The following is a 24767-nucleotide window of genomic DNA, read 5'->3' on the forward strand; positions in this document are numbered from 1 at the left end:
TCAATATGTAAATGAGCGTATGACTTCATCTGCCGGCTTTTAGCCATTTTGGAGCAAGTGCTAACTTTCTTATTGGAAAAGAGTCGGCAACTCTTCGCAGGACACGACGCATTTAGTTTGCAACAGTGACTTTGGTGTTGTGCTCCTGGGATCGTAGCTGCAATGAGTTTATATTGATGCTCTTAAGTGTGGAGCGCTATGGGGAAACACTGGTTGACGCACTTCCTGTGTGCCGTAAATGGAGGCTTCCTTTCCCAGGGAGTTCGTACCAGGTGACACAGAATGGAATAGAGAGGCTCATAGACAGCTGCAGGAACGAGTCCTAAAACACAGTCTTGTTCCCTCGTCTCAAAGTCGATGTGTTTTTGGTTAGAAATCAGTTCTGAGGTTCAAACACGCTGAAGACATTTAAAGTTGTGTTCTACGACATGAAATACATCAGCAGCTTGAATTCTGAAGCTTCTACGTGTCTTAATAACGTCAGGTACTAACACGTGTCTGAATGAGACTAAACGTCTTCACGCTAACATAAGCCGCCGTTAGCTTAGCGGTGGTGACGTCATGTGACCTGCTGTAGTTCCTTTACAGCCGAACGTTAGCTTCTTACTTCTGCAGGTTGTGTTTACGCTTCAATAATCATAAACGTGTTGATGTGGAGATTCTCCTGCTGAACAACACGAGTAAATATAAACGTTTGTTTGACACGGAGATTATTTTCTGTATTAATCCAAATTCCACTGGAAACATCCCGTCAGCTGTGAGTGCAGGGAACCGGAGATGCTGCCTTCAGGGTCGGTGGGATTAATCTACGTTACATTGAATCAACATTAAGTTCATAATGAGAAGTTAAAGTTCAACACTTTAAGGAATATATTATGTAGGAATGTATCGTGACACTGAGGGGCCCCACAGGTATAGAAACACAAACACAAGTGTGTGTTTGCCTCAGGTCACTGCTGTCACTGTCCACACACACACACACACACACACACACACTCACACACATACACACACACACACACACATGCTTTCATCACAACCTGTTTTCATTACAAACTCTCCCACATGCTGCAGGGTCATGAGAGGTCAAAGGTCGCGGTACAGTGAGGCCACGCTGTGACAGGAAGTTCCAGGTCACCTCCATCTGTGGGGGGGGGTTTACGGAGCCGGAGTCGAGTCGACTTCCTGTTCTGACTAAACAACGTCTGTTTTCTTCTTCTGACGTTTTGCTGTAAATGTCACGACTGAAAAGGTAAGACGACACTTTAATGAGCCACGAGGGGAAACAGAGACATAAAGTGTGAAACATCAGCGACCCTCGTCTGCTTTGTTCACTTAAAGGGACAGTTTGGAAGTATTTCTAGATGCAGTTTGTAGAAACAGACATTGAGCATCAGCAGGAAGCTAAACAACGTTCTGCTGTGGATGTTTAGACACCTAAACATCAGTTTAAATGTTCACTTCATTTATAATCTCACCACTTCACCGTGCTGTCAGACAGTTTCTGACTCTCTTCAAAGCACCAGACTCACACAGCAGCTCTACAGCTGCCTCCATCTGTTTGTTTGTGTGACTTTAGTGTTTTAAAGAGTTTGCATTCACCAAAGTCACACAAACTAACAGATGGAGGCAGCTGTAGAGCTGCTGTGTTCTGTGAGCTAAAATGACTGTTTTTGTCAATGGAGTCTGGTGCTTTGAATGTCTCGATGCTTTTCATGTTTTTTGTAAAGCACTTTGAGCTTCCTAGTTGTTGTAAAATACATGTGGCTCAGCTTCCTGACACACTCACTCCAAAACATCCAAACAGTCCGGCCTGGAAGGAAATCTATCTAAACAACTGACGGAGGATGCGGAGGGACAGATGGAGCTGTGAAATAAAACTGCAGAATCTTCTTTAAAGGTGATGTAATGCTGGCTGGTCAGCGTGAGGTCAAAGGTCAGAGATAACAGCACTGTGGGAACCTGAGAGCAAGGCCGATCCCCAAACAAGCTGCACACAGGACGGAGGAAGTGTGTGTGTGTGTGTGTGTGTGTGTGTGTGTGTGTGTGTGGGTGTGTGTGTGTGGGTGTGTGTGGGTGTGTGTGTGTGTGTGTGTGATGTACATACGGTGACACGGGAGGTTTAATATAGTGTCATCTCATAGCCCACATAAAGAAAGAGAGGATTTCCTCTGGAGGAAGTGTGTGTGTGTGTGTGTGTGTGTGTGTGTGTGTGTGTGTGTGTTTGACATCCCGGAAGCCGACGAGTGACGACAAGAAAAGAAAACATAGTGAATACGAGACGTGGAGGAAGTGTTCAACCCTTACTGTTACTGCAGTAAAGAAGCTGGAGCTCGTTTTTAAATATAAATATTTATAATATTAATTATTATTCATTCATATGAAGTAGTTATAGTTAAGTATTTGTAAAACATTTATAAACTTGTGTTTTTGTTGAAAGATTTATTTTAAGACGATTTAATGTAATTTTGACTATAAGGTGTTTGTTTTGCAGATTTCAGATTCAAACTTATTTAGTATTTTATTTTATTGTATTTTATATACATATATACAGTATATAACATGCACAGATTAGTAATGGTATTTAATACATGTTTTATTGTATTTTTATTTTATTCTAGATTATTTTCTTATATTTTATTGTGTTTTTATTTTACTCTATATTTATGTTTCTTCTAAATAGTTCGATAGTATTTATTTAATAGTTTTATAGGATTCTTTCATATTTTATTGTATTTGTTTGTTTTCGCAGTCGCAGTTTCAAACATGTGGTCAACGTTGTGAATTCAAACAAAACTACTTGATTACGTTTAGGAAAAGATGTTTTGGGGTAAATAAGTATGTTTGTTATGTACATTAAGTTACGTACGAAAGATAAGTAATCAACGTATACGGCTACATGCAGACGCACGGTCAAAACTACTTGGTTACGTACGTTAGTTGAGGATTCAACGTAAACCCTGACCTCTGCCATACGGGGACTTTCTCGCTCTTTACCTCGCCTGACTTCCGGAGCACTTGCTCTGTTCCCATAGTATTGTTGTGTGTGATTTGGTGATACAGGGCTGCAGTGTAACATTTGACCAAAACTCACCAGGAAGGAGGAGTTCCGGGTCCAGCAGTGCGGGCTGTGTGCTGTTGTGCTGGAGGTCCTGGTGGTCATGAGGGTTCGGGAGGTCCTGGTGCTCCTCGGGGTCCTGGTGGTCCTGGGGGTCTTGGGGGTTTAGGGGGTCCTGGTGGTCCTGGGGATTCAGTGGGTGCTGGTGGTCCTGGGGTTTCAGTGGCTCCAGGGGTTTCGCGGAGTCCTGGTGGTCCTGGGGATTCAGTGGGTCCTGGGGGTTCGGGGGGTCCTGGGGATTCAGTGGGTCCTGGGGATCCTGGTGGTTCGGGGGGTCCTGGGGGTTCGGGGGGTCTTGGTGGTCCTGGGGATTCAGTGGGTCCTGGGGATCCTGGTGGTTCGGGGGGTCCTGGGGGTTCGGGGGGTCCTGGTGGTCCTGGGGATTCAGTGTGTCCTGGGGGTTCTGGTGCTCCTGGGGGTTCGGGGGGTCCTGGTGCTTCTGGGAGTATGGGGGGTCCTGGGGGTTCGGGGGATTCAGTGGGTCCTGGGGGTTTTGGTGCTCCTGGGGATTCAGTGGGTCCTGGGGATTCAGTGGGTCCTGGGGATCCTGGTGGTTCGGGGGGTCCTGGGGGTTTGGGGGGTCCTGGTGGTCCTGGGGATTCAGTGGGTCCTGGGGATCCTGGTGGTTCGGGGGGTCCTGGGATTTCTGGTAGTCCTTGTGGTCCTGGTGGTTCGGAGGGTTCTGGTGGTCCTGGTGATCCTGGGGATTTGGTGGGTCCTGGTGGTTCTGGTGGTCCTGGGGATCCAGGTGATCGTACAATGCCTGACGGTCGTTCTGTATCCGGTTTAGGTCACTGCGCTGCTGCTGGAGCCGAGCCTGCACACCTGAAACACACACACACACACACACACACACACACACACACACACACACAAGACATTTCTATATAAATTTAAAAAAGAAGAAAAACATAAAAAATAATACTATAGAAAATATGCACAAGAAGCCCAAATAGAAGATACAAATACAATAAAATGTGAAGAAATACTATAAAGCAATATGTACAAGACACAAATAAAATGAAGAAAAATACTATATAAATATGAAAATAAATACCATAAATGTAGAAAATAATCCATAAAGAAAATAACATTTAGTTACTAGTTTAAAATGAGCTCCAGCTCAACAACTACAGCAGTAACTTCTGAATATTTATTCACTGCTGCCAAACCCACGGAAATACTCCTGAAATCTGAACATCAATGAATCTTAAGGAACCAACGGGTCCAAACTTTCTCCTGTGATCAGAATCCTGCAGAGGACATCAGGAACACAATATCGATCCTCCAACAACCAGCATTACGACCCTTATTCTCTTTACTGCCTTTATACTGCAGCTGAGCTGAGAGCGATCAACAGGAAGTCAGACAGACGGGTCGAGAGTGAGACAGACGGGGATGATGTATTTGGGGATTTCTGGGTTCATTGTTAAACTTTCAGTGAGAGCGACAGCCGGAACAAGAAGCTCCATATCAGAGCAGAGAAGAAACAAGACGAGGGGAAGTCCTGCAGAGTCATCAAATCTGCTTCCTTCATCAGCTGAACGCAGTCAAACATGTAACTAATATATATAATGTATTAAAATGTTTTATCCTGTAGCGACACTAAAAACCTTCAATAGTCATAACTCTGATTATTCTAGTTTCTCAGTATCATAAAAACTGTCTCATATCTTGTCAGACAGAAACATATTGTGTCTTGATTTTAGAAGTGTCCTGTTTAAATTCAATTCTTCCATTTTAACTGCCACTTCCTTCTCAGTCTTTCAACTTCACACTTTTTATAGCAATAAAAACACTTCTTGGCTGCAGATGTGAAGACATTTAAATGTTTTGTTTGCTAAAGTTCAGCAGTGATTGTAACTGTGTGCAGGAGGTGGACACAATAACAGAAACACTAAACTCAACGTGTGTTCAGGTTTAAAGTGTTTGTATTTTAACGTGTTCCTGTTATTATGTTTCTGCTGGCCGACGATTTCATTACCACTTCAGCTCGCAGGAAGTCGGAGGCGTGGTGGGAGCTGACCGTACCATGCCGAGGTGTGTGTGTGTGTGTGTGTGTGTGTGTGTGTGTGTGTGTGTGTGTGTGTGTGTGTGTGTGTGTGTGTGTGTGCGCGTGTGTGTGTGTGTGTGTGTGTGTGTAACTGCCTCTTTGTTTGTCTTTCTTTGTTAAATCAAGCCTCTAAAGGCCAAAGGGTTATTTTAGACTGAATTCTTTCCAATAACATAAACTGTTTGGATTCTCAGAGTTCTCCTGGTACAAAATATTTCTTGTTATGTACGATGTCGTTGTTAAATACACGGAGAACCAAACGCTGACTGACGAGGTAACGAGCAGAAAGAGTTGAAATAAAAGAAAAGAATAAAATGAACTGTTAGCTTAGCATCAAACCGTGCAGATTTAAAGGAGCAGCTTCCTGTTTCAGGGTCAGCTGCACTATAACGCTTCAAACACGCAGAATAATAATAACAATAATAATAATAATAATAATAATAATAATAATAATAATAATATCTCTGCTGGAATATCAGCCGAACACTGTGGACAATTTAGTGAAAGAAGTTGTAAAATTTGAAAAGTATTTGTACCATTTTGGGGAAAAACTGTTGTAATATTTCAAGAAACAAAGTTGGGTAAAGTCAAAGAATTTAGAGAAAAAAATGCTGTATTAAAATATTATAAAAGAAAATGTAAAAAATGTAAAAAAATGTAAAAGTATTATTTTAAAAAGTCATAATATTTGAGGAAATAATTATTTAAAAACAAAAAACAGTCTTATATTTTAAGGAAAGAAAGTCTGGTTGTATAGAAGTCTATGAGAAAATGTTTCTTCTTCTCTCTTGATTTATTACCTCAGTAACATTTTCCTGATGAGTTTATGTCTCAGTCTGTAGTTTCTAGTCTTCTTCAACATGATGTTCATTTAATAACTTATGGAAACATTTAAAATAGAGGATGAAGCAGCGTCTCTTTAGGGCGGGGCTACCTTTGACAGGTTACTGAGATTGACAGGTGTTCACCTATAAAAACTAAAATATGTCACAAAACAAACTGTCCAGTGTTTAACAGTAATATAGTCCCACTCAGTGTGTGAGTCACTGTGTGTTTTCAGGCCGAGGATGTGTGTGTGTGTTGGGGGGGTGAGGTGACCATGTTAGTGAGTCCTATGGGAGCGACTCGCCCTCAACCTCTTTGTTAAAGAGGCAGGAATGAGTCAGACTGCTCTGCCACTGCTAACCGTGTGTATGTGTGTGTGTGTGCGTGCGTGTGTGTGTGTGTGTGTGTGTGTGTGTGTGTGTGTGTGTGTGTGTGTGTGTGTGTGTGTGTGTGTGTGTGTGTGTGTGTGTGTGTGTGCGTGTGTGGCTGAAGAAAACAAAGATCTTTAAACTTCTCACGTAAGAACCAGAGCCACAGTTCAAAGAGATTAAATTGGCAGTTTTTCTTCACATTATAGACGTTTTGTCTTCTGTCTGTTTGGTAGTTTTTCGTGTCTTTATAGACATTTAGCACGTGCTTGTATACACTTTGCCGCTCAGACTCTTTGACAACCTTTTAATTTTTTGGGTTCGGGTCAGGTGTGACGGTACCTGGAGCCTGGAGCTCTGTCCTCACTGGTCCTCCAATCAGAGCCGAGCTCCCAGAGTCCAGCTGTGCATCAGAGACTGTCAGAGACAAACACACGAGCTGTAAAAACACTGGAAACATACAAACATATATATATATATATATATATATATATATATATATATATATTATATACAGTATGTGTGTATATATATATATATATATATAAACAAAAGAGAGACTGAGAATAGAAGCGAGGACGTCCTCCTGAAGATATCTGGTAAACACGGCAGTTTCTCTCACACACACACACACACACACACACACACACACACACACACACACACACACACACACACACACACACACACACAGACTAAGACTAAATTAAGTTCCTGAGCGATACAAAAGTTTGGCTGTTTTAGTAAAAATACACTCCTGTAGAGAATAACAAAGTCAGTTTATGAAGCTTCTGGCTACAAACGCAACGCTGACGCTGCTCAAAGGGGAGACGACGCCATGACAGGAGAGAGAGGAAACGTTACCTTCAGGAACATTACACATGTCTGTCTCACTACATATACAACACAGGACTGATGACACCATGACAGGAGAGAGAGGAAACATTACCTTCAGGAACATTACACATTTCTCTGTCTCACTACATATACAACACAGGACTGATGACACCATGACAGGAGAGAGAGGAAACGTTACCTTCAGGAACATTACACATGTCTCTGTCTCACTACATATACAACACAGGACTGATGACACCATGACAGGAGAGAGAGGAAACGTTACCTTCAGGAACATTACACAAGTCTCTGTCTCACTACATATACAACACAGGACTGATGACACCATGACAGGAGAGAGGAAACGTTACCTTCAGGAACATTACACATGTCTCTGTCTCACTACATATACAACACAGGACTGATGACACCATGACAGGAGAGAGAGGAAACGTTACCTTCAGGAACATTACACAAGTCTCTGTCTCACTACATATACAACACAGGACTGATGACACCATGACAGGAGAGAGAGGAAACGTTACCTTCAGGAACATTACACATGTCTCTGTCTCACTACATATACAACACAGGACTGATGACACCATGACAGGAGAGAGAGGAAACGTTACCTTCAGGGACATTACACATGTCTCTGTCTCACTACATATACAACACAGGACTGATGACACCATGACAGGAGAGAGAGGAAACGTTACCTTCAGGAACATTACACATTTCTCTGTCTCACTACATATACAACACAGGACTGATGACACCATGACAGGAGAGAGGAAACGTTACCTTCAGGAACATTACACATGTCTCTGTCTCACTACATATACAACACAGGACTGATGACACCATGACAGGAGAGAGGAAACGTTACCTTCAGGGACATTACACATCTCTCTGTCTCACTACATATACAACACAGGACTGATGACACCATGACAGGAGAGAGGAAACGTTACCTTCAGGAACATTACACATGCTCTCTGTCTCACTACATATACAACACAGGACTGATGACACCATGACAGGAGAGAGAGGAAACGTTACCTTCAGGGACATTACACATGTCTCTGTCTCACTACATATACAACACAGGAGAGATGTTTTACACATTTAATCCAGAATGTTCTATATTCTTCCTCTAGAATAACCAGTAACAACAAAGTGTCTCCTGACTGACCTGTGTCCTCACAGTTGTGTCCTCCGTGTCCTGGACAGCAGCGCCACAGCAGAGCGGTGAAGATCTGCTGCTTCTGCCTGTAGACCGGCCGGGTGGACAGTTTGTACCTGCACACAAAACATGATTTTATAAAATCTGATATTTTGTTATAAATGAAACTAGTTTATTCAAGTAAAGCTGAAAACACTTAATGCATAAGTAATAATAATCTATTTATATCATATAATAGTGTAACAGCCACAGACTGCTAATACTTTGACTGCATTTTAATGGATGAACATTTTCAATGCAGGACTTTTAGTATTTACAGTGTAGTATTAGTACTATTCCTGCAGTAAAGGCTTGTTGTTGTTGTTGTTGTTGTGGACTCACATGACCAGCTGACAGTCGGGCCTCCTGCTTGGACACAGACTCTGAGACTTGATGGTGTATTTCTCTGTTCCACACGCCACCGCCACAGTGACCTCACGACTCTGCACGAGGGCACACCAGTTCCTACACACACACACACACACACACACACACACACACACACACACACACACACACACACACACACACAGTCCTTTAACAATTCATTAGTTTGGATTATGTGCATCTGTCAACTACATCTCCCATAATTCTACAAAGAGACATAAAACGACTACAAACAGATTATAATAATAATAATACATTTTATTTGGATGCAAAACATTGATGCATATCATTAGGATACGCTTTTATTTTGAAACCTTTAACTGAAACTAAATTGCAAGAAATGTGACTTTAAATATTGAAGAGCGCAGTAATAAAATTGTAAATCATATTTTAGTTGATATAAATGTGATTGTGTTAAATGTGCATAATGATTTTAACTCATATCGATCGCAGACTTTCTGATATTTGAAACACGGTATCGTCGACAAAGAATCGATAACATATCGTATCGTGGTCGAACCTTTGATTTGAACCTCCAGTGGCTGTTTATTTAAAACTGATGTTGTGAACAAACTTGGTGGATATTATTTAAAGTTTGAATCCACAACTTTTGTTGTTGGTTTGAGTCTGAACATGAAGTTAAGAACTTTAAGTGTAATATAATAAATTCACTCACAGCTGTGGTGAATAAAGCTGACTATAAACACGTGTGTGTGTGTGTGTGTGTGTGTGTGTGTGTATAGAAACACAGACCATGAAGTCACAGGGCAGAAGAGCCCAGAGGGTTTTTCACTTTATGGGTTAAAAACATTCAACAGGCCTGGAGCTCCTTGTTGAAAAGTCAATCAACAACATAGAGACATAAAAACACCAGAAAGTTGCAAAACCACACAAAATGATAACAAAGAGACAAGAGGACTACAAAGAGACACAACATGACTACAAAGAGACACAACAGGACTACAAAGAGACAACAGGACTACAAAGAGACACAACACGACTACAAAGAGACACAACATGACTACAAAGAGACACAACATGACTACAAAGCCACACAACAGGACTACAAAGAGACAACAGGACTACAAAGAGACAACAGGACTACAAAGAGCCACAACACGACTACAAAGAGACACAACATGACTACAAAGAGACACAACATGACTACAAAGCCACACGACAGGACTACAAAGAGACACAACAGGACTACAGGACCACAAAGAGGCACAACATTACTACAAAGAGACACAACAGGACTACAAAGAGACACAACATGACTACAAAGAGACACAACATGACTACAAAGCCACACAACAGGACTACAAAGAGACACAACAGGACTACAAAGAGACACAACAGAACCACAAAGAGACACAACAGAACTACAGGACCACAAAGAGACACAACAGAACCACAAAGAGACACAACAGGACTACAAAGAGACACAACAGAACCACAAAGAGACACAACAGAACCACAAAGAGACACAACAGGACTACAGGACCACAAAGAGGCACAACATTACTACAAAGAGACACAACATGACTACAAAGAGACACAACATGACTACAAAGCCACACAACAGGACTACAAAGAGACACAACAGGACTACAAAGAGACAACATGACTACAAAGAGACAACATGACTACAAAGAGACACAACAGAACCACAAAGAGACACAACAGGACTACAAAGAGACACAACAGGACTACAAAGAGACACAACAGAACCACAAAGAGACACAACAGGACTACAAAGAGACACAACATGACTACAAAGAGACACAACATGACTACAAAGCCACACAACAGGACTACAAAGAGACACAACAGGACTACAAAGAGACAACATGACTACAAAGAGACACAACAGAACCACAAAGAGACAACAGGACTACAAAGAGACAACAGGACTACAAAGAGCCACAACACGACTACAAAGAGACACAACATGACTACAAAGAGACACAACATGACTACAAAGCCACACAACAGGACTACAAAGAGACACAACAGGACTACAGGACCACAAAGAGGCACAACATTACTACAAAGAGACACAACAGGACCACAAAGAGACACAACATGACTACAAAGAGACACAACATGACTACAAAGCCACACAACAGGACTACAAAGAGACACAACAGGACTACAAAGAGACAACATGACTACAAAGAGACACAACAGAACCACAAAGAGACACAACAGAACCACAAAGAGACACAACAGGACTACAAAGAGACAACATGACTACAAAGAGACACAACAGAACCACAAAGAGACACAACAGAACCACAAAGAGACACAACAGGACTACAAAGAGACACAACAGGACTACAGGACCACAAAGAGGCACAACATTACTACAAAGAGACACAACAGGACCACAAAGAGACACAACATGACTACAAAGAGACACAACATGACTACAAAGCCACACAACAGGACTACAAAGAGACACAACAGGACTACAAAGAGACAACATGACTACAAAGAGACAACATGACTACAAAGAGACACAACAGAACCACAAAGAGACACAACAAGACTACAAAGACACACACCAGGACTACAAAGAGACACAACAGAACCACAAAGAGACACAACAGGACTACAAAGAGACAACATGGCTACAAAGAGACACAATAGGACTACAAAGAGACACAACAGGACCACAAAGAGACACAACAGGACCACAAAGAGACACAACATGACTACAAAGAGACACAACACGACTACAAATAGACACAATACAACTACAAATAGACACAACATGACTACAAAGAGACATAACATGACCACAAAGAGCCATAACATGACTACAAAGAGACACAACACGACCACAAAGAGGCACAACAGGACTACAAAGAGACACAACATGACTACAAAGAGACACAACAGAACCACAAAGAGACACAACAGGACTACAGGACCACAACGAGGCACAACAGGACTACAACGAGATACAACAGGACCACAAAGACACACAACAGTACCACAAAGAGGCAAAACAGGACTACAAAGAGACACAACATGACCACAAAGAGACACAACATGACTACAAAGCCACACAACAGGACTACAAAGAGACACAACAGAACTACAGGACCACAAAGAGACACAACAGGACTACAGGACCACAAAGAGGCACAACAGGACTACAAAGAGACACAACATGACTACAAAGAGACACAACAGGACCACAAAGAGACACAACAGGACTACAGGACTACAAAGAGACACGACATGACTACAACGCCACACAACAGGACCACAAAGAGACACAACATGACTACAAATAGACACAACAGGACTACAAAGAGGCACAACAGGACTACAAAGAGACACAACAAGACTACAACGCCACACAACAGGACCACAAAGAGACACAACATGACTACAACGCCACACAACAGGACCACAAAGAGGCACAACAGGACTACAAAGAGACATAACATGACTACAAAGAGACACAACAGAACCACAAAGAGACACAACAGGACTACAAAGAGACACAACATGGCTACAAAGAGACACAACATGACTACAAAGAGACACAACAGAACCACAAAGAGACACAACAGGACTACAAAGAGACACAACATGACTACAAAGAGACACAACAGAACCACAAAGAGACACAACAGGACCACAAAGAGACACAACAGGACTACAGGACTACAAAGAGACACAACATGACTACAACGCCACACAAGAGGACCACAAAGAGACACAATATGACTACAAAGAGACACAACAGGACTTTTGTTTCTCTGGTGTCTCCTCATCTGGAGCTATTTATTGATATTCACATTAAAATGTTAAAGTTGTTTATTCGTCATCACTTTAATTTGCTGTCTGTTTGTTTGTGTTGGATATCGTCCCGTGCTCATGCTGCGTCCTGTGATCTGTTGTGGAGTCGACCCTGCATGGTGTGTGTGTGTGTGTGTGTGTGTGTGTGTGTCTGTGTGTGTGTGTGTGTGTGTACTGTAATGTTGACGTTGGACTGTTTGTCACACTTCCTGTCTGCCTGACTCTCTATACAAACACATCCATCCTGTAAACAAACATATAAACAGGCAGATAAATGTTGAATGGAAATGGTCTTTAATGAAAACTTTGCAGTTGCTATGGTACACGCATAGACAGTAACTCCCTCAGGACAAACACATTATTCCGTTATAATTATAATTATTATTACAATTATAATTGTGTGTAGAGGCGCTGCGACAGTGCTGTATTTCCTAATGAATCTTCGATAAAAGTTTGAAAACCCCAGGAACCTTTGCACCAGCTTCCGACTGGTGGGGGTAGGCCATTGAGTGACAGCACTGACCTTCGCCTCATCCATTCGAATGCTATCCTCAGCGATGATAAATCCCAGAAACTAAACAATCTTAACGTGGAACTCACATTTCTCCGCCTTGACAAACAGCAGGTTGTCGAGAAGGCGTCGTAACACTTGACCGACGTGTTGTATGTGGGCCTCCTCATCTGGTGAAAAAATGAGGATGTCATCCAGATACACGAACACAAATCGATTAAGCATATCCCGGAGAACGTCATTAACCAGGGCCTGGAACACCGCTGGAGCGTTGGTCAGTCCAAAAGGCATTACAAGGTATTTGTAGTGTCCACTGGGAGTATTGAATCCGGTCTTCCACTCATCCCCCTCCCTTATCCTCACCAAATGATACGCGTTGCGTAGGTCCAGTTTGGTGAATATCTTGGCCCCTTGTAACAGCTCAAATGCCGAAGAAATAAGTGGAAGGGGATACCGATTCTTCACAGTGATTTTGTTCAAACCTCGATAGTCAATACAGGGTCGTAGGGACTTGTCCTTCTTCTCCACGAAAAAGAATCCCGCACCAGCAGGTGAAGACGAAGGACGAGTAATCCTAGCTTTCAAGGCTCCCTCGATGTACTCCCTCATGGTCTCTCTCTCTGGCGCAGACAGGGAATACAAATGACCCTTCGGAGGTGCAGCGCCCGGAAGTAGGTCAACCGGGCAGTCATACTCTCGGTGAGGTGGCAGAGCAGTGGTCCGGGTCTTACTGAAGACCTCTTTAAGCCCCAAGTAGCACGCCGGAACCTTGGCCAAATCCGGAAAGTCCCTCTCCAGACTTCCACTGGGTCTTTTGTCCAAAGTAGTCATTCCCAGACCTCGTTCCTTGCAGCCTGGAAAATACGTGGTTGAACACCTCTGGTGCCATCCCAATACCTCTCCTCCGGCCCAGTCCATGTGAGGGATGTGCTGGACTAGCCACGGATATCCCAGAATTATCGGGTGTGTGGGAGCTTCAAACACATGGAACTCAATCTGTTCCGAATGTCCATTAGCCATGACCAGTTGCACAGGTTGAGTGATATGGGAAACTCGACACAGTACTCTGTCGTCCAGAGCCTTGGCTTCCAACACCTCGGGTAATGAGTGCAACTTCAAACCCAACCTCTTAGCCATTCCCTCATCCATAAAACTCTCGTCTGCTCCGGAATCGATCAGCACAGGATGAATCATGGTCTCTGACGACGAGATGAGCGTGGCAGATTTCAGCGCTCGAGAGGGTCTTCCTCCAGAAACTGCTCGGCTCACCAGTGCCCTCTTTACTGGTGAGCCTTGGCTTTTACTGGACATCTATCAACAAAATGTCCAAACTCAGCGCAATAGATGCAGCGACCCTCTCTCATCCGGTGCTGTCTCTCCGCTTCAGACAGTCTGGTGCGGCCCAACTGCATCTCCTCGTCTGGTGAGGTTACTGTCACCGAATAAGGTGGTCTCTGAACGAAACCTTGGACGAAAGTGTGACCGGAACCACCCCGTCCGTCCCACCCCGTCCCTCGTATCTGTGAGTTGCGACCGTCGATAGTCCTCGTTCTCGTTCTCTCTCCCGGAATCGGTTGTCGATTCGGATGCACTGGGAAATAAGAGAGTCCAGACCTGTGGGCAATACCAATGGTGCTAGCTCATCCTTGATACGATCCAAGAGTCCACTCCTGAATGCGTCGAACAACGCCTGCTCATTCCATCCACTGTCGGCCGCCAATGTCCGGAATTCCACAGCATAGTCCGAAGTCAGTCGGTTCCCCTGTCGAATACTGGTGAGTGAACGGGCTGCCTCTCGACCCGGAGCCGTGTGGTCGAAGATCTTCCTTAGAGTCTCTGTGAAGGCTCCTAAGGATTGACAAATTGGTGCCTCCTTGGCCCATTCTGCCGTAGCCCAAGCCTCCGCCCGTCCTGACAGGTAAGAAATCACATACGCCACCTTGGAACTCTCAGAAGCAGCTTGTAATTCAAAATGTAAATAACATTGGGTTAAGAACGCTCTGCAATTCTCCAAATCTCCAGAGAAGCGTTCGGGTCTGGAGAGACGAATCATTGGCTGGGGAGTAGCCGTGGTGACGGGAGGGATGACCGCCACACCTTGACCGGTAGCAGCCTGGCCCCACGGCGTGGCCATCGCAGAACATAGTGACTGGACGCATGTCCCCAGCTGTTGGAGCTGCTTGGCCAGCTGGTCCACTTGACCACCTATGTCGCTCTGGAATGCCGTCTGATTGTCTGTCAGAGACCTCACTCCGACGCACAGGGATGACAGCTGCTCATCCAGATTGTGGAGACGAATGCCTTGAACACCGAGCACCGTCTTAACCTTCTCTGAGTCGGCTGAGTCCATGTCTTACCAGTTCGTACTGTTACGGTACGATCAAGACAGAAGGGAGGTGGGACTCAATTGCACGACACAGAGGCAGATAAATGTTGAATGGAAATGGTCTTTACTGAAAACTTTGCAGTTGCTATGGTACACGCATAGACAGTAACTCCCTCAGAACAAACACATTATTCCGTTATAATTATAATTATGATCTGATCTCACACAAAAAACGTGTTTTCATGTCCCGTCACAGAATACTAAGAGTATTATGATTATAATTCATTGTTTCTACACGTGAACAAAGTCCTCTGACTCAGAAGAACCTCCATGTCATTTCCTGTGGAGAGCAAAAACACACACACACACATACACACACACACACACACACACACACGCACACACACACACACACACACACACACACACACACACACACACACACACACACACTGTGGACAGGAAGTTCCTCCTCATCCTGAGCTGCTGTTACACGCAGTTAAACTACACACGCAACCAAAATACACACTTTGAAATAACAAAGATATGATTTATTATTTCACTTTGTGACTTCATGAATTATTATTATAATGTTTATTTTTGTAAAGTTTGTCCAGAGGTGGAAGAAGTATTTATATTTCTTTACTTCAGTAAAATAAATAAAACTAAACTGTAGAAATACTGTGTTACAGTAAAAGTCCTCATTCTACAGAATAATATATATTTTATTACTTTATTATAATTATTGATGCATTAATCACTTTCATGTTGCATCTGGTGAAGAAGGAGCTCATTAAATTACTTTATTAACTGCTAGTAGTTTAATCTGTAATAATAAATACATTTATACATTTATATATATTTAGTTTGAATGATCTGAAATTAAAGCTGTGAAACGTAGAGAAGTAAAAACCTCTGAGATGTAGAGCCGTAGAAGTATAAAGTAGTATAACATGGAAATACACATTTCTGCACAATATTTCCACTTTTAGTTCAGATATGCTCCACTTGTTTCACAGTCATTTGTTGAACACTTACTGCATTTACTTTTTTTTAATATTTATGTTTTAATCTCTCAAACAACCTAAAACACTTTTGCTCCTCGTCCGTTTTAAAGATTTTGTGAAACGTTTTCCAGATTTTTTAGCTGCAGTTCACAAACTCCATTTCCCAGAAGCCCCAGAGCTTCACGGGCTGAATGTCACGTCATCCTGACCGCAGGTTCAAGTTCACGTCAGAATTCCTCCACCTGCATGATCCAATAACAACAACACCACCTTTAAAAAGTTTGATCTCTTTCATCTGCTGGCTGTGTGTCCTGATAACGGCTGGAAGAGCAAATGATGCCTTCATGGTCACGTAATCCGCTGCTCTGTTTGATCTGAACCCGTCTGCTCACTGAGCTTCTTCCCTTTCTGTTCAAGTTGGGTGAACTCTTACTTTGAAAGGATCTCAGTGAGGCCTTCAATGACAGGAGGACTTTACTTCAAAATAAGAGCATATATTTCTATTTATATCAGAAAGTTTCAGAGCAATGAAGTGAAACCAGTGGCTCAAAGGAAGGGAGGGAATTCATATTAAAAGTAATGATGTGGGAAATGATCAGCATTTAAAGTCTTTACGTCAAATCTTTATTTCTTTGTGGGACGATTTTCCACCAATTAGTTTCCTGCCTGTAGTCCGTAAAACAATACAAAACTAAGAAATACTAAAGTCAGCCGACAAAACATGTAAAAACAGCAGAATGCTTCAGATTTCGTCTTCATACAGCAACACAACTAACTTTCTCCACCTCCACTTCATCAGCATTTAATAATGACCTCTGACCTCTGAAGCATGATCCCCCCCCCCCTCACACTCACACACACACGCACACACACACACACACACACACACACACACACACACACACACACACACACAGCCTCAGGGATCAGTTTCATCAGGGATTTGAGTCCTGCAGTTTAATGAATGCGTCTCAATAATGACGCCTGTATGAACGCGAGACATTTCATCTTCTTCTTCAGTCTGCGAACATCAGCGTCCAAATAAAAGAAATGCAGCAGATTCGTTCAATTCTGGAACAATAACTTCTTTTAAAACCCTCATGATGATTAGCCTACTAACGGGGCGACCAGAGGTGCGCAGGGGTCGACATTAATCATGGCCTGAAGACCCAGGGCCTCAATAACGTCAGGTCAGCGTCTCCTGGACACCCGGGGAAGATCTCCGTTCACACTTTAGCGAGGGAGGCCGGGAGCTAACAGCTAAAGCTAACAGAGGTTCCATTGACTTACATTATGATGCGTTCAAGCTCTATTCTGTAAAAACAAGCACTGGGCAAAGTTAAAATATAACGTCATCATGATGTGTTCAAATGTAATCTCGTAAAATGTAGTTTTTGGCGGGAAACTTATTGTGTGAAGGAGAAGTTTTCACAGCAATATAAAACAGATATTAGAGGAAATGATGAGCCGTTTACCTTCCTCACAAAACACATGAAATCTTTTGTAGGGTGAGAACTAAGACACTGTGAATTAGAATATGAATAAATGTTATGTTACTATGTTAATGTCTTCTCACTTATTGACGTGTCACAGTTAAGGAGGCCGTTTTCAGCTGCGTTTCATTGTGTTTTCTGTATTGTTCTTACATAAGTTCACATTCGGGACACTGATAGAGGGTTGGGGGCCGTTGATTGAAAATGTTAACGTCTGTCCTTTGTGACAAATGATATTTGAGTCTGGACCAAAGTCGTGAGCAGACAGACTGACTTTAACATCCACAGAGCCACGTGAAATAACAAACTGCAGTTAAAGATGTTTTCATTTTCCCGACATTATTTTGCAACGGCACCGTCGCTGCATCCTGAGCTTAAAGACGATCGTGATTAGTTTAAAGAACTACAAAAAACCCAGAACGTTTTCTTCCCTTAGCGCAGAATTATGACCCGTTCAGCCCAAGTGACAATATCCAGCTCTGCGTTCCTTATAACGACCAGCAGGGGGCAGGAAGGAGTCCGAGTGTATAGAAGTCTATGAGAAAATGTTTCTTCTTCTCTCTTGATTTATTTCCTCAGTAACATTTTCCTGATGAGTTTATGTCTCAATCTGTAGTTTCAAGTCTTCTTCAACATGATGTTCATTTAGCAACTTATGGAAACATTTAAAATAGAGGATAAAGCAGCGTCTCTTTAGGGCGGGGCTACCTGTGATTGACAGGTCGTCACCACGGTGTTGTCGTGTTTTCATGTCATGAACGTTTTGATCTTATGTCATGTTCAGCGTTCGGTTGAACTTCTCCAGCCTCTCGTGTCACTTCGGGTTCATAAAGAACCAAGACGGCGACGACCAAAATGCCAAACTCAAGGCGTCAGAACTAAAACCAAGGAGTCACGTCACAGTGACGACGTCCACGTCTCACATACAGGCTCTGCTTCAGGACTGTGCAGATCTGGCTCTGACAGACTAAGTGTGACACAAACATCAGAAAGCAGCAAATGATGGCAGAAGGTGTAAATATTTGACTTTAAGAGTTACAGCTTCGTCCTGTCGACTCATCGTGAACTGACTTTAAATACTTTCACTTTTTCTTCAGTGAAGAAAACTCAGATGCAGAAAGTGAAGCTTGAGTTCAGGATGTTTTTGGACTCACCCGGTCCGGGCTGGGTAGTTCCCTCTCTCTCCCAGAGGGGGGGTCTCTGTCGCCCCGGGGTGAAGCCTCTCAAGGTGGGGGGGGGATGCTGCTCCTCCTCTTCCTCCCTCCTCCTCCTCCTCGGGGTCCCGTGCTCTCACCTCGCAGTGAACACTCACCAGTAAGCCCAGCAGCAGCACCAGTTCTCCCACTGATGTCATGTCTGCTCCGCTCCACACCGCTGAGTGGAGGAGCCCCCCCCCACCAGCTGCTTTTAAACAGCTGGAGGGGGAGGGGGGGAGGAGGGAGGCCACACCTCCTGCTTCCTCTGCCCCCCCCTCTCTGTACAGACTTCTTCTCTGACCACATCTCATTTGTGATACAACCCTGAAGGTGAACAATGTAGAAACTTTAACTCACAGATATCATGAAGCTTCCCCACTTCATGACTCACATCAACACAAGTTTATATTACAAGTGTTTAATATGTACATGAGGCGTTATGTAATGTAGCTGTTGAGAGTTTAAATCTACACACACACAGTTACAAACACACACTCTGATGTTCTCATGTTTCCTCTCGTCTCAACATTGACCTGAGCGTGAGACATTCTGTCCCCTGCGGTGTCTCACCTTAAGAATAGAATAAAAGACTTTACTCTCTACTTTTATATGAAAACAGGAACCTTAAACAGAACAGAAGGAGCATCAGGTACTCGAGGGTGAGTGCTGTGGTGCTGAGGTAGAACAATACATATTAATAAAATAGAATAAAAAGATAAGAAGTCTAAAGTCTTCACAGCGCTGTTTGAAGGTTGAGACTTTGAGTTTAAGGAGATAATATGTCTGATATTAAATGTCTTGCTAACTCTTTATATGAAGGTCATAAAACATGATGATGCATTTAGAAGGCTTCACACGACTCTAAATGTTTATAACAGTTGTATAAAGTATTATAAGTTCAGCGTTCCTCGTGAGTTAAAGCTCCCACAGTGACCACAGTGGGTAAATAACAGTTCAGATAAAAAGCATATAAAGATTAAAATACTTCATAAACATTATGAAGAGTTTAAAAGGTTTATAAATGCATTATAATGTAATGAGTTATGAGTTCATATACCAAACAAGTGCTTATCTTTGTAGTGTTCTTATCCTGCTGCATTTAGTCTGTTTTTATCACATAAAATGAAATATATGGAAAGAAAACAAACTTTTATTTAATTTCTTCAGATTTGTGCTTCAAGATAAAACCAAAGAAAACACTTCGACCTGTTTTCAAGTGTCTTTATATCATAAATATATAATACAAAGAAGATGCTCCAAACTTCACTTCCCAGAGATATAAAGAATGATCTGTACTTCCACTGAATTCTGAGCTTACTTAACACAACAACACAACAACAACAACAACACAACAACAACAACAACAACAACACAACAACACAACAACACAACAACAACACAACAACAACAACAACACAAAAACACAACAACAACAACACAACAACAACAACAACAACACAACAACACAACACAACAACACAACAACAACAACAACAACACAACACAACAACACAACACAACAACACAAAAACACAACAACACAACAACAACACAAAAACACAATACAACAACAACAACACAACAACACAACAACAACAACACAACAACACAACACAACAACACAACAACAACACAACAACAACACAACAACAACACAACACCACAACAACACAACAACACAACACAACATAACAACACAAACACACAACATAACATATCAACACAAACACACAACACAGACAGAAGAAAGAAGGAAGAAGGCGACTAAAACAAAATAGCCTACCATTACTTTGTTCATCATTATCCAGATTATAAATATATATATCAATATAAATAATAAATATATATTATTCATATATAAATATATATATATATAATATATATATATATATATATATATACATATATAAATATATATATGTATATATATATTTAAATATAAATATATATATCAAATCAAATTTATTTATATAGCCCAATATCACAAATTACACATTTGTAATTTACAGACTGTACAGGATACGACACCCTCTGTCCTTAGACCCTGTACTCAGACCCTCTGTCCTTACACCCTCTGTCCTTAGACCCTCGCATCGCACAAGGAAAAACTTCCTAAAAGAAACCCCATAATTAAAGGGGGAGAAATGGTAGGAACCTCAGGGAGAGACTGAGGAGGGATCCCTCTCCCAGGACGCACAGACGTGCAATAGATGTTGTGTGTACAGGATAAACAACATAGTACAAATACAACATTTGACAGAAATTATGTTGTGTTGAAAAAGAGAAAGTTTGGATGAATCCAGGAAAATGTATATATATATAAATATATTGGTTCAAAAACGACTTCATGAAAGAAAGGGAAAGGAAAGGAGAGACCCTGCCCGGAGGAAGCCCGGGGCCCCCGTCTGGAGCCAGGCCCAGAGGGAGGGCCCGACAGCGAGCGCCTGGTGGCCGGGTTTGCCACGGAACCCGGTCGGGCACAGCCAGAAGAAGCTACGTGGTGCCTCCCATCCATCCATCCTGTGGGCCCACCACTCATGGGAAAAACCGCTGGGGTCGGGTGCGCTGTCACACGGGTGGCAGTGATGGTCAGGGACCTCGACGGACCAGACCCGGGCAGCAGAGGCTGGCTCTGGGGACGTGGAACGTCACCTCTCTGTGGCGGAAGGAGCCGGAACTAGTGCAGGAGGTGGATCGCTACCAGTTGGATCTGGTGGGGCTTACCTCCACGCACAGTCTTGGCTCTGGAACCGTACTCCTGCATAGGGGTTGGACTCTATTCTTCTCCGGAGTTGCCCAAGGTGTGAGGCGTCGGGCCGGGGTGGGGATACTCACCAGTACTTCATACTTCAACAGTTACTGGATCGGTTCGCAGCCGAGTGTGCAGCGGTTGGGATGAGGATCAGCACCTCCAAATCTGAGGCCATGGCTCTCAGCAGGAAACCGGTGGATTGCCTACTCCGGGTAGGCAATGAGCCATTACCCCAAGTGAAGGAGTTCAAGTACCTCGGGGTCTTGTTCGCGAGTGAGGGGACAATGGAGCGAGAGATTGGCCGGAGAATCGGAGCAGCGGGGGCGGTATTACAGTCACTTTACCGCACCGTTGTGACGAAAAAAGAGCTGAGCCAGAAGGCAAAGCTCTCAATATACCGGTCGATCTTCGTTCCTACCCTCACCTATGGTCATGAAGGCTGGGTCATGACCGAAAGAACGAGATCACGGGTACAAGCGGCCGAAATGGGTTTTCTCAGACGGGTGGCGTCTCCCTTAGAGATAGGGTGAGAAGCTCAGCCATCCGTGAGAGACTCGGAGTAGAGCCGCTGCTCCTTAACGTTGAAAGGAGCCAGTTGAGGTGGTTCATCTAGTAAGGAGCCACCTGGGCGCCTCCCTAGGGAGGTGTTCCAGGCACGTCCAGCTGGGAGGAGACCCCGGGGAAGACCCAGGACTCGGTGGAGAGATTATATCTCCTCACTGGGAACGCCTCAGGATCCCCCAGTCGGAGCTGGAGGATGTGGCCCGGAGAAGGGAAGATTGGGGTTCCTTACTGGAGCTGCTGCCCCTGCGACCCAGTCCCGGATAAACGGTAGACGATGGATGGAAAATATATATATATATATATATATACATGTATATTATATACATATATTTATGCATGTATATTATATACATATATAAATATATATATATTCATATATACATGTGATGGGACATATTGGAACACCAGTATTATAGTGTTTATCATCTTAACCATCCAATAATAGTCAGATTTATTTTAAATTAAATAATAATTTGACCTTTTGACAAAATGTTAAAAAATAATAATTTGAAAGAACATTTTGCATTCATGATATTTATTGTGAATCATTTTCCATTTGTCAGACATTAATGACTTTAGAAACAGAAACATGCATCTGGATCATTCCAACTTCCATGGTTTGTATTTTACAACCTTTACAGAACCTGGAGCTCAAGTTGTCACTCACCGTGCTTACATCCATATATTTTAATGCAAAGTATTGGTAAATATTAAAGCTGGATGTAAAAGGAAATATTTGATAACACTTGAGGTGGTTTTTGCAAACACACTGGATGCTCGTTGGGAACTCCTTTGCAGAATAAATTGTGACGTAGAGAACATTTAGGTCACATGACTGATCAGCTGTTTCTGCTCCTACATATTTATATTCTCAGCATCAAACAACAATCAAATCTGTGTGTATGTGGGCGTCCGCTAAGTCACAGCTGCATGAAGTTTCTGCTGAATAAAATATACAATTACTGTTTTAACACTTTAAATGTAAATACTACAAAAACAAACAGTTGAATATAAATGACTGCTCATGCTGCTTTATCATTTGTGAGGCAAACATATTCTTTAAATGTAGGATGACTAATTATTAATAACTCTTTCATAATCTTTCAGGAAGTCAGTTTGGCAAATGTGACGTAAGAAAACAACAGAGGCACACGGACAAAATGCAATTCAGTTAAAGGAACTTGTGATTATAATCCTGCCTCCTAACAATACAATGAAATGTAATGAAATACAATATAAAATACAATGAAATACAATAATACAATGAAATACAATATAAATACAATGAAATACAATATAAAATACAATGAAATACAATATAAAATACAATGAAATACAATATAAAATACATTATAAAACGGACATGTCAAATCAAGCAATCTGATTGGTTCTTACCCGTGATATAATGAGCGTATATCACGGGTAGAATTGTAGTTACTTTTCACAACAAGTCAGTATCCCTCCGCGTCTGACAAAAAGCTACACCGTTACAGCTGTTAAATGACGTCCGTTAGTTAATTGATTAAGTACAATTACACACCTAGTACAACCTTACAGACTGTGTACACTGTTCTAAACAAGTCACCACGCAATGCAAGTGTTGATTTACATACCGTCTTGCTTCAATCAGCTGTGTGTGTATTCACTCAGAACAAAGGCGCTGTTTCGCGGGCTTCCGGGAGGGCCGTAAGTGAAGTTACCGTAATGAATCGATGTATGATGTAAAGTGCAGAATAATAAACATCAATATTTAATAATAAAAACTATTTAAATTGGAGTGTGTATTTTTCTTTCATATTGCCACACTTGGTAACCGTTTTATAAAAGCAATAGCTTCAGACCGTGATATATGCTCATTAGCTCATTCGCGTCGGGCCGAACCACGGCCCTTAACTGTGATATAATGAGCATATACCACGGCCTGTCGTGAGCTATTGCTTAAATGAAATACAATGAAATGTAATGACATCAATGCGTGTTCTTTTACGTGTGCACCGTTGAGGTCCAGTCCTGCAGGTGGGGGCTCCTCAGTATTTCTGACTCTGAGGAGCCGGACTTGAGTTTCTGTATTCCAGTTTATTCGTTGATAGAAACTTAATGTGCATTTTAATTTGTGAGGAACTTCTCTTGACTGACAGCTGGTGGTTCAACACTGGAGCAGATCAAAGTGTGTGAGAGGGATCTGAAGTAGAGGAGAAGGTTCCTGTGCAGGCTGAGGAAGCCGGGACTTTTCCACTGGGGGGGGGGGGTCATTTCCGAGGATTGTTTCAGAGCCATGAGGAGGTTTGG

The 24767-nt window shown here is 42.5% G+C and overlaps 1 protein-coding gene across 1 annotated transcript in view; it reads right to left on the minus strand.

Annotated features, from left to right (window-relative positions):
* LOC115006294 (multimerin-2) overlaps positions 1-24767 on the minus strand; it is a 31618-nt gene that overhangs the window by 6695 nt on the left and 156 nt on the right. Inside the window, 6 exon segments of the mRNA XM_029428436.1 lie at positions 3095-3943; positions 6707-6781; positions 8397-8503; positions 8769-8891; positions 19121-19381; positions 19464-19486. Of these exon segments, the coding sequence (XP_029284296.1) occupies positions 3095-3943; positions 6707-6781; positions 8397-8503; positions 8769-8891; positions 19121-19381; positions 19464-19486 (1438 nt within the window).

Source organism: Cottoperca gobio, unplaced genomic scaffold, assembly GCF_900634415.1.
Source record: "Cottoperca gobio unplaced genomic scaffold, fCotGob3.1 fCotGob3_92arrow_ctg1, whole genome shotgun sequence".
NCBI classification, from domain to species: Eukaryota; Metazoa; Chordata; class Actinopteri; order Perciformes; family Bovichtidae; genus Cottoperca; species Cottoperca gobio.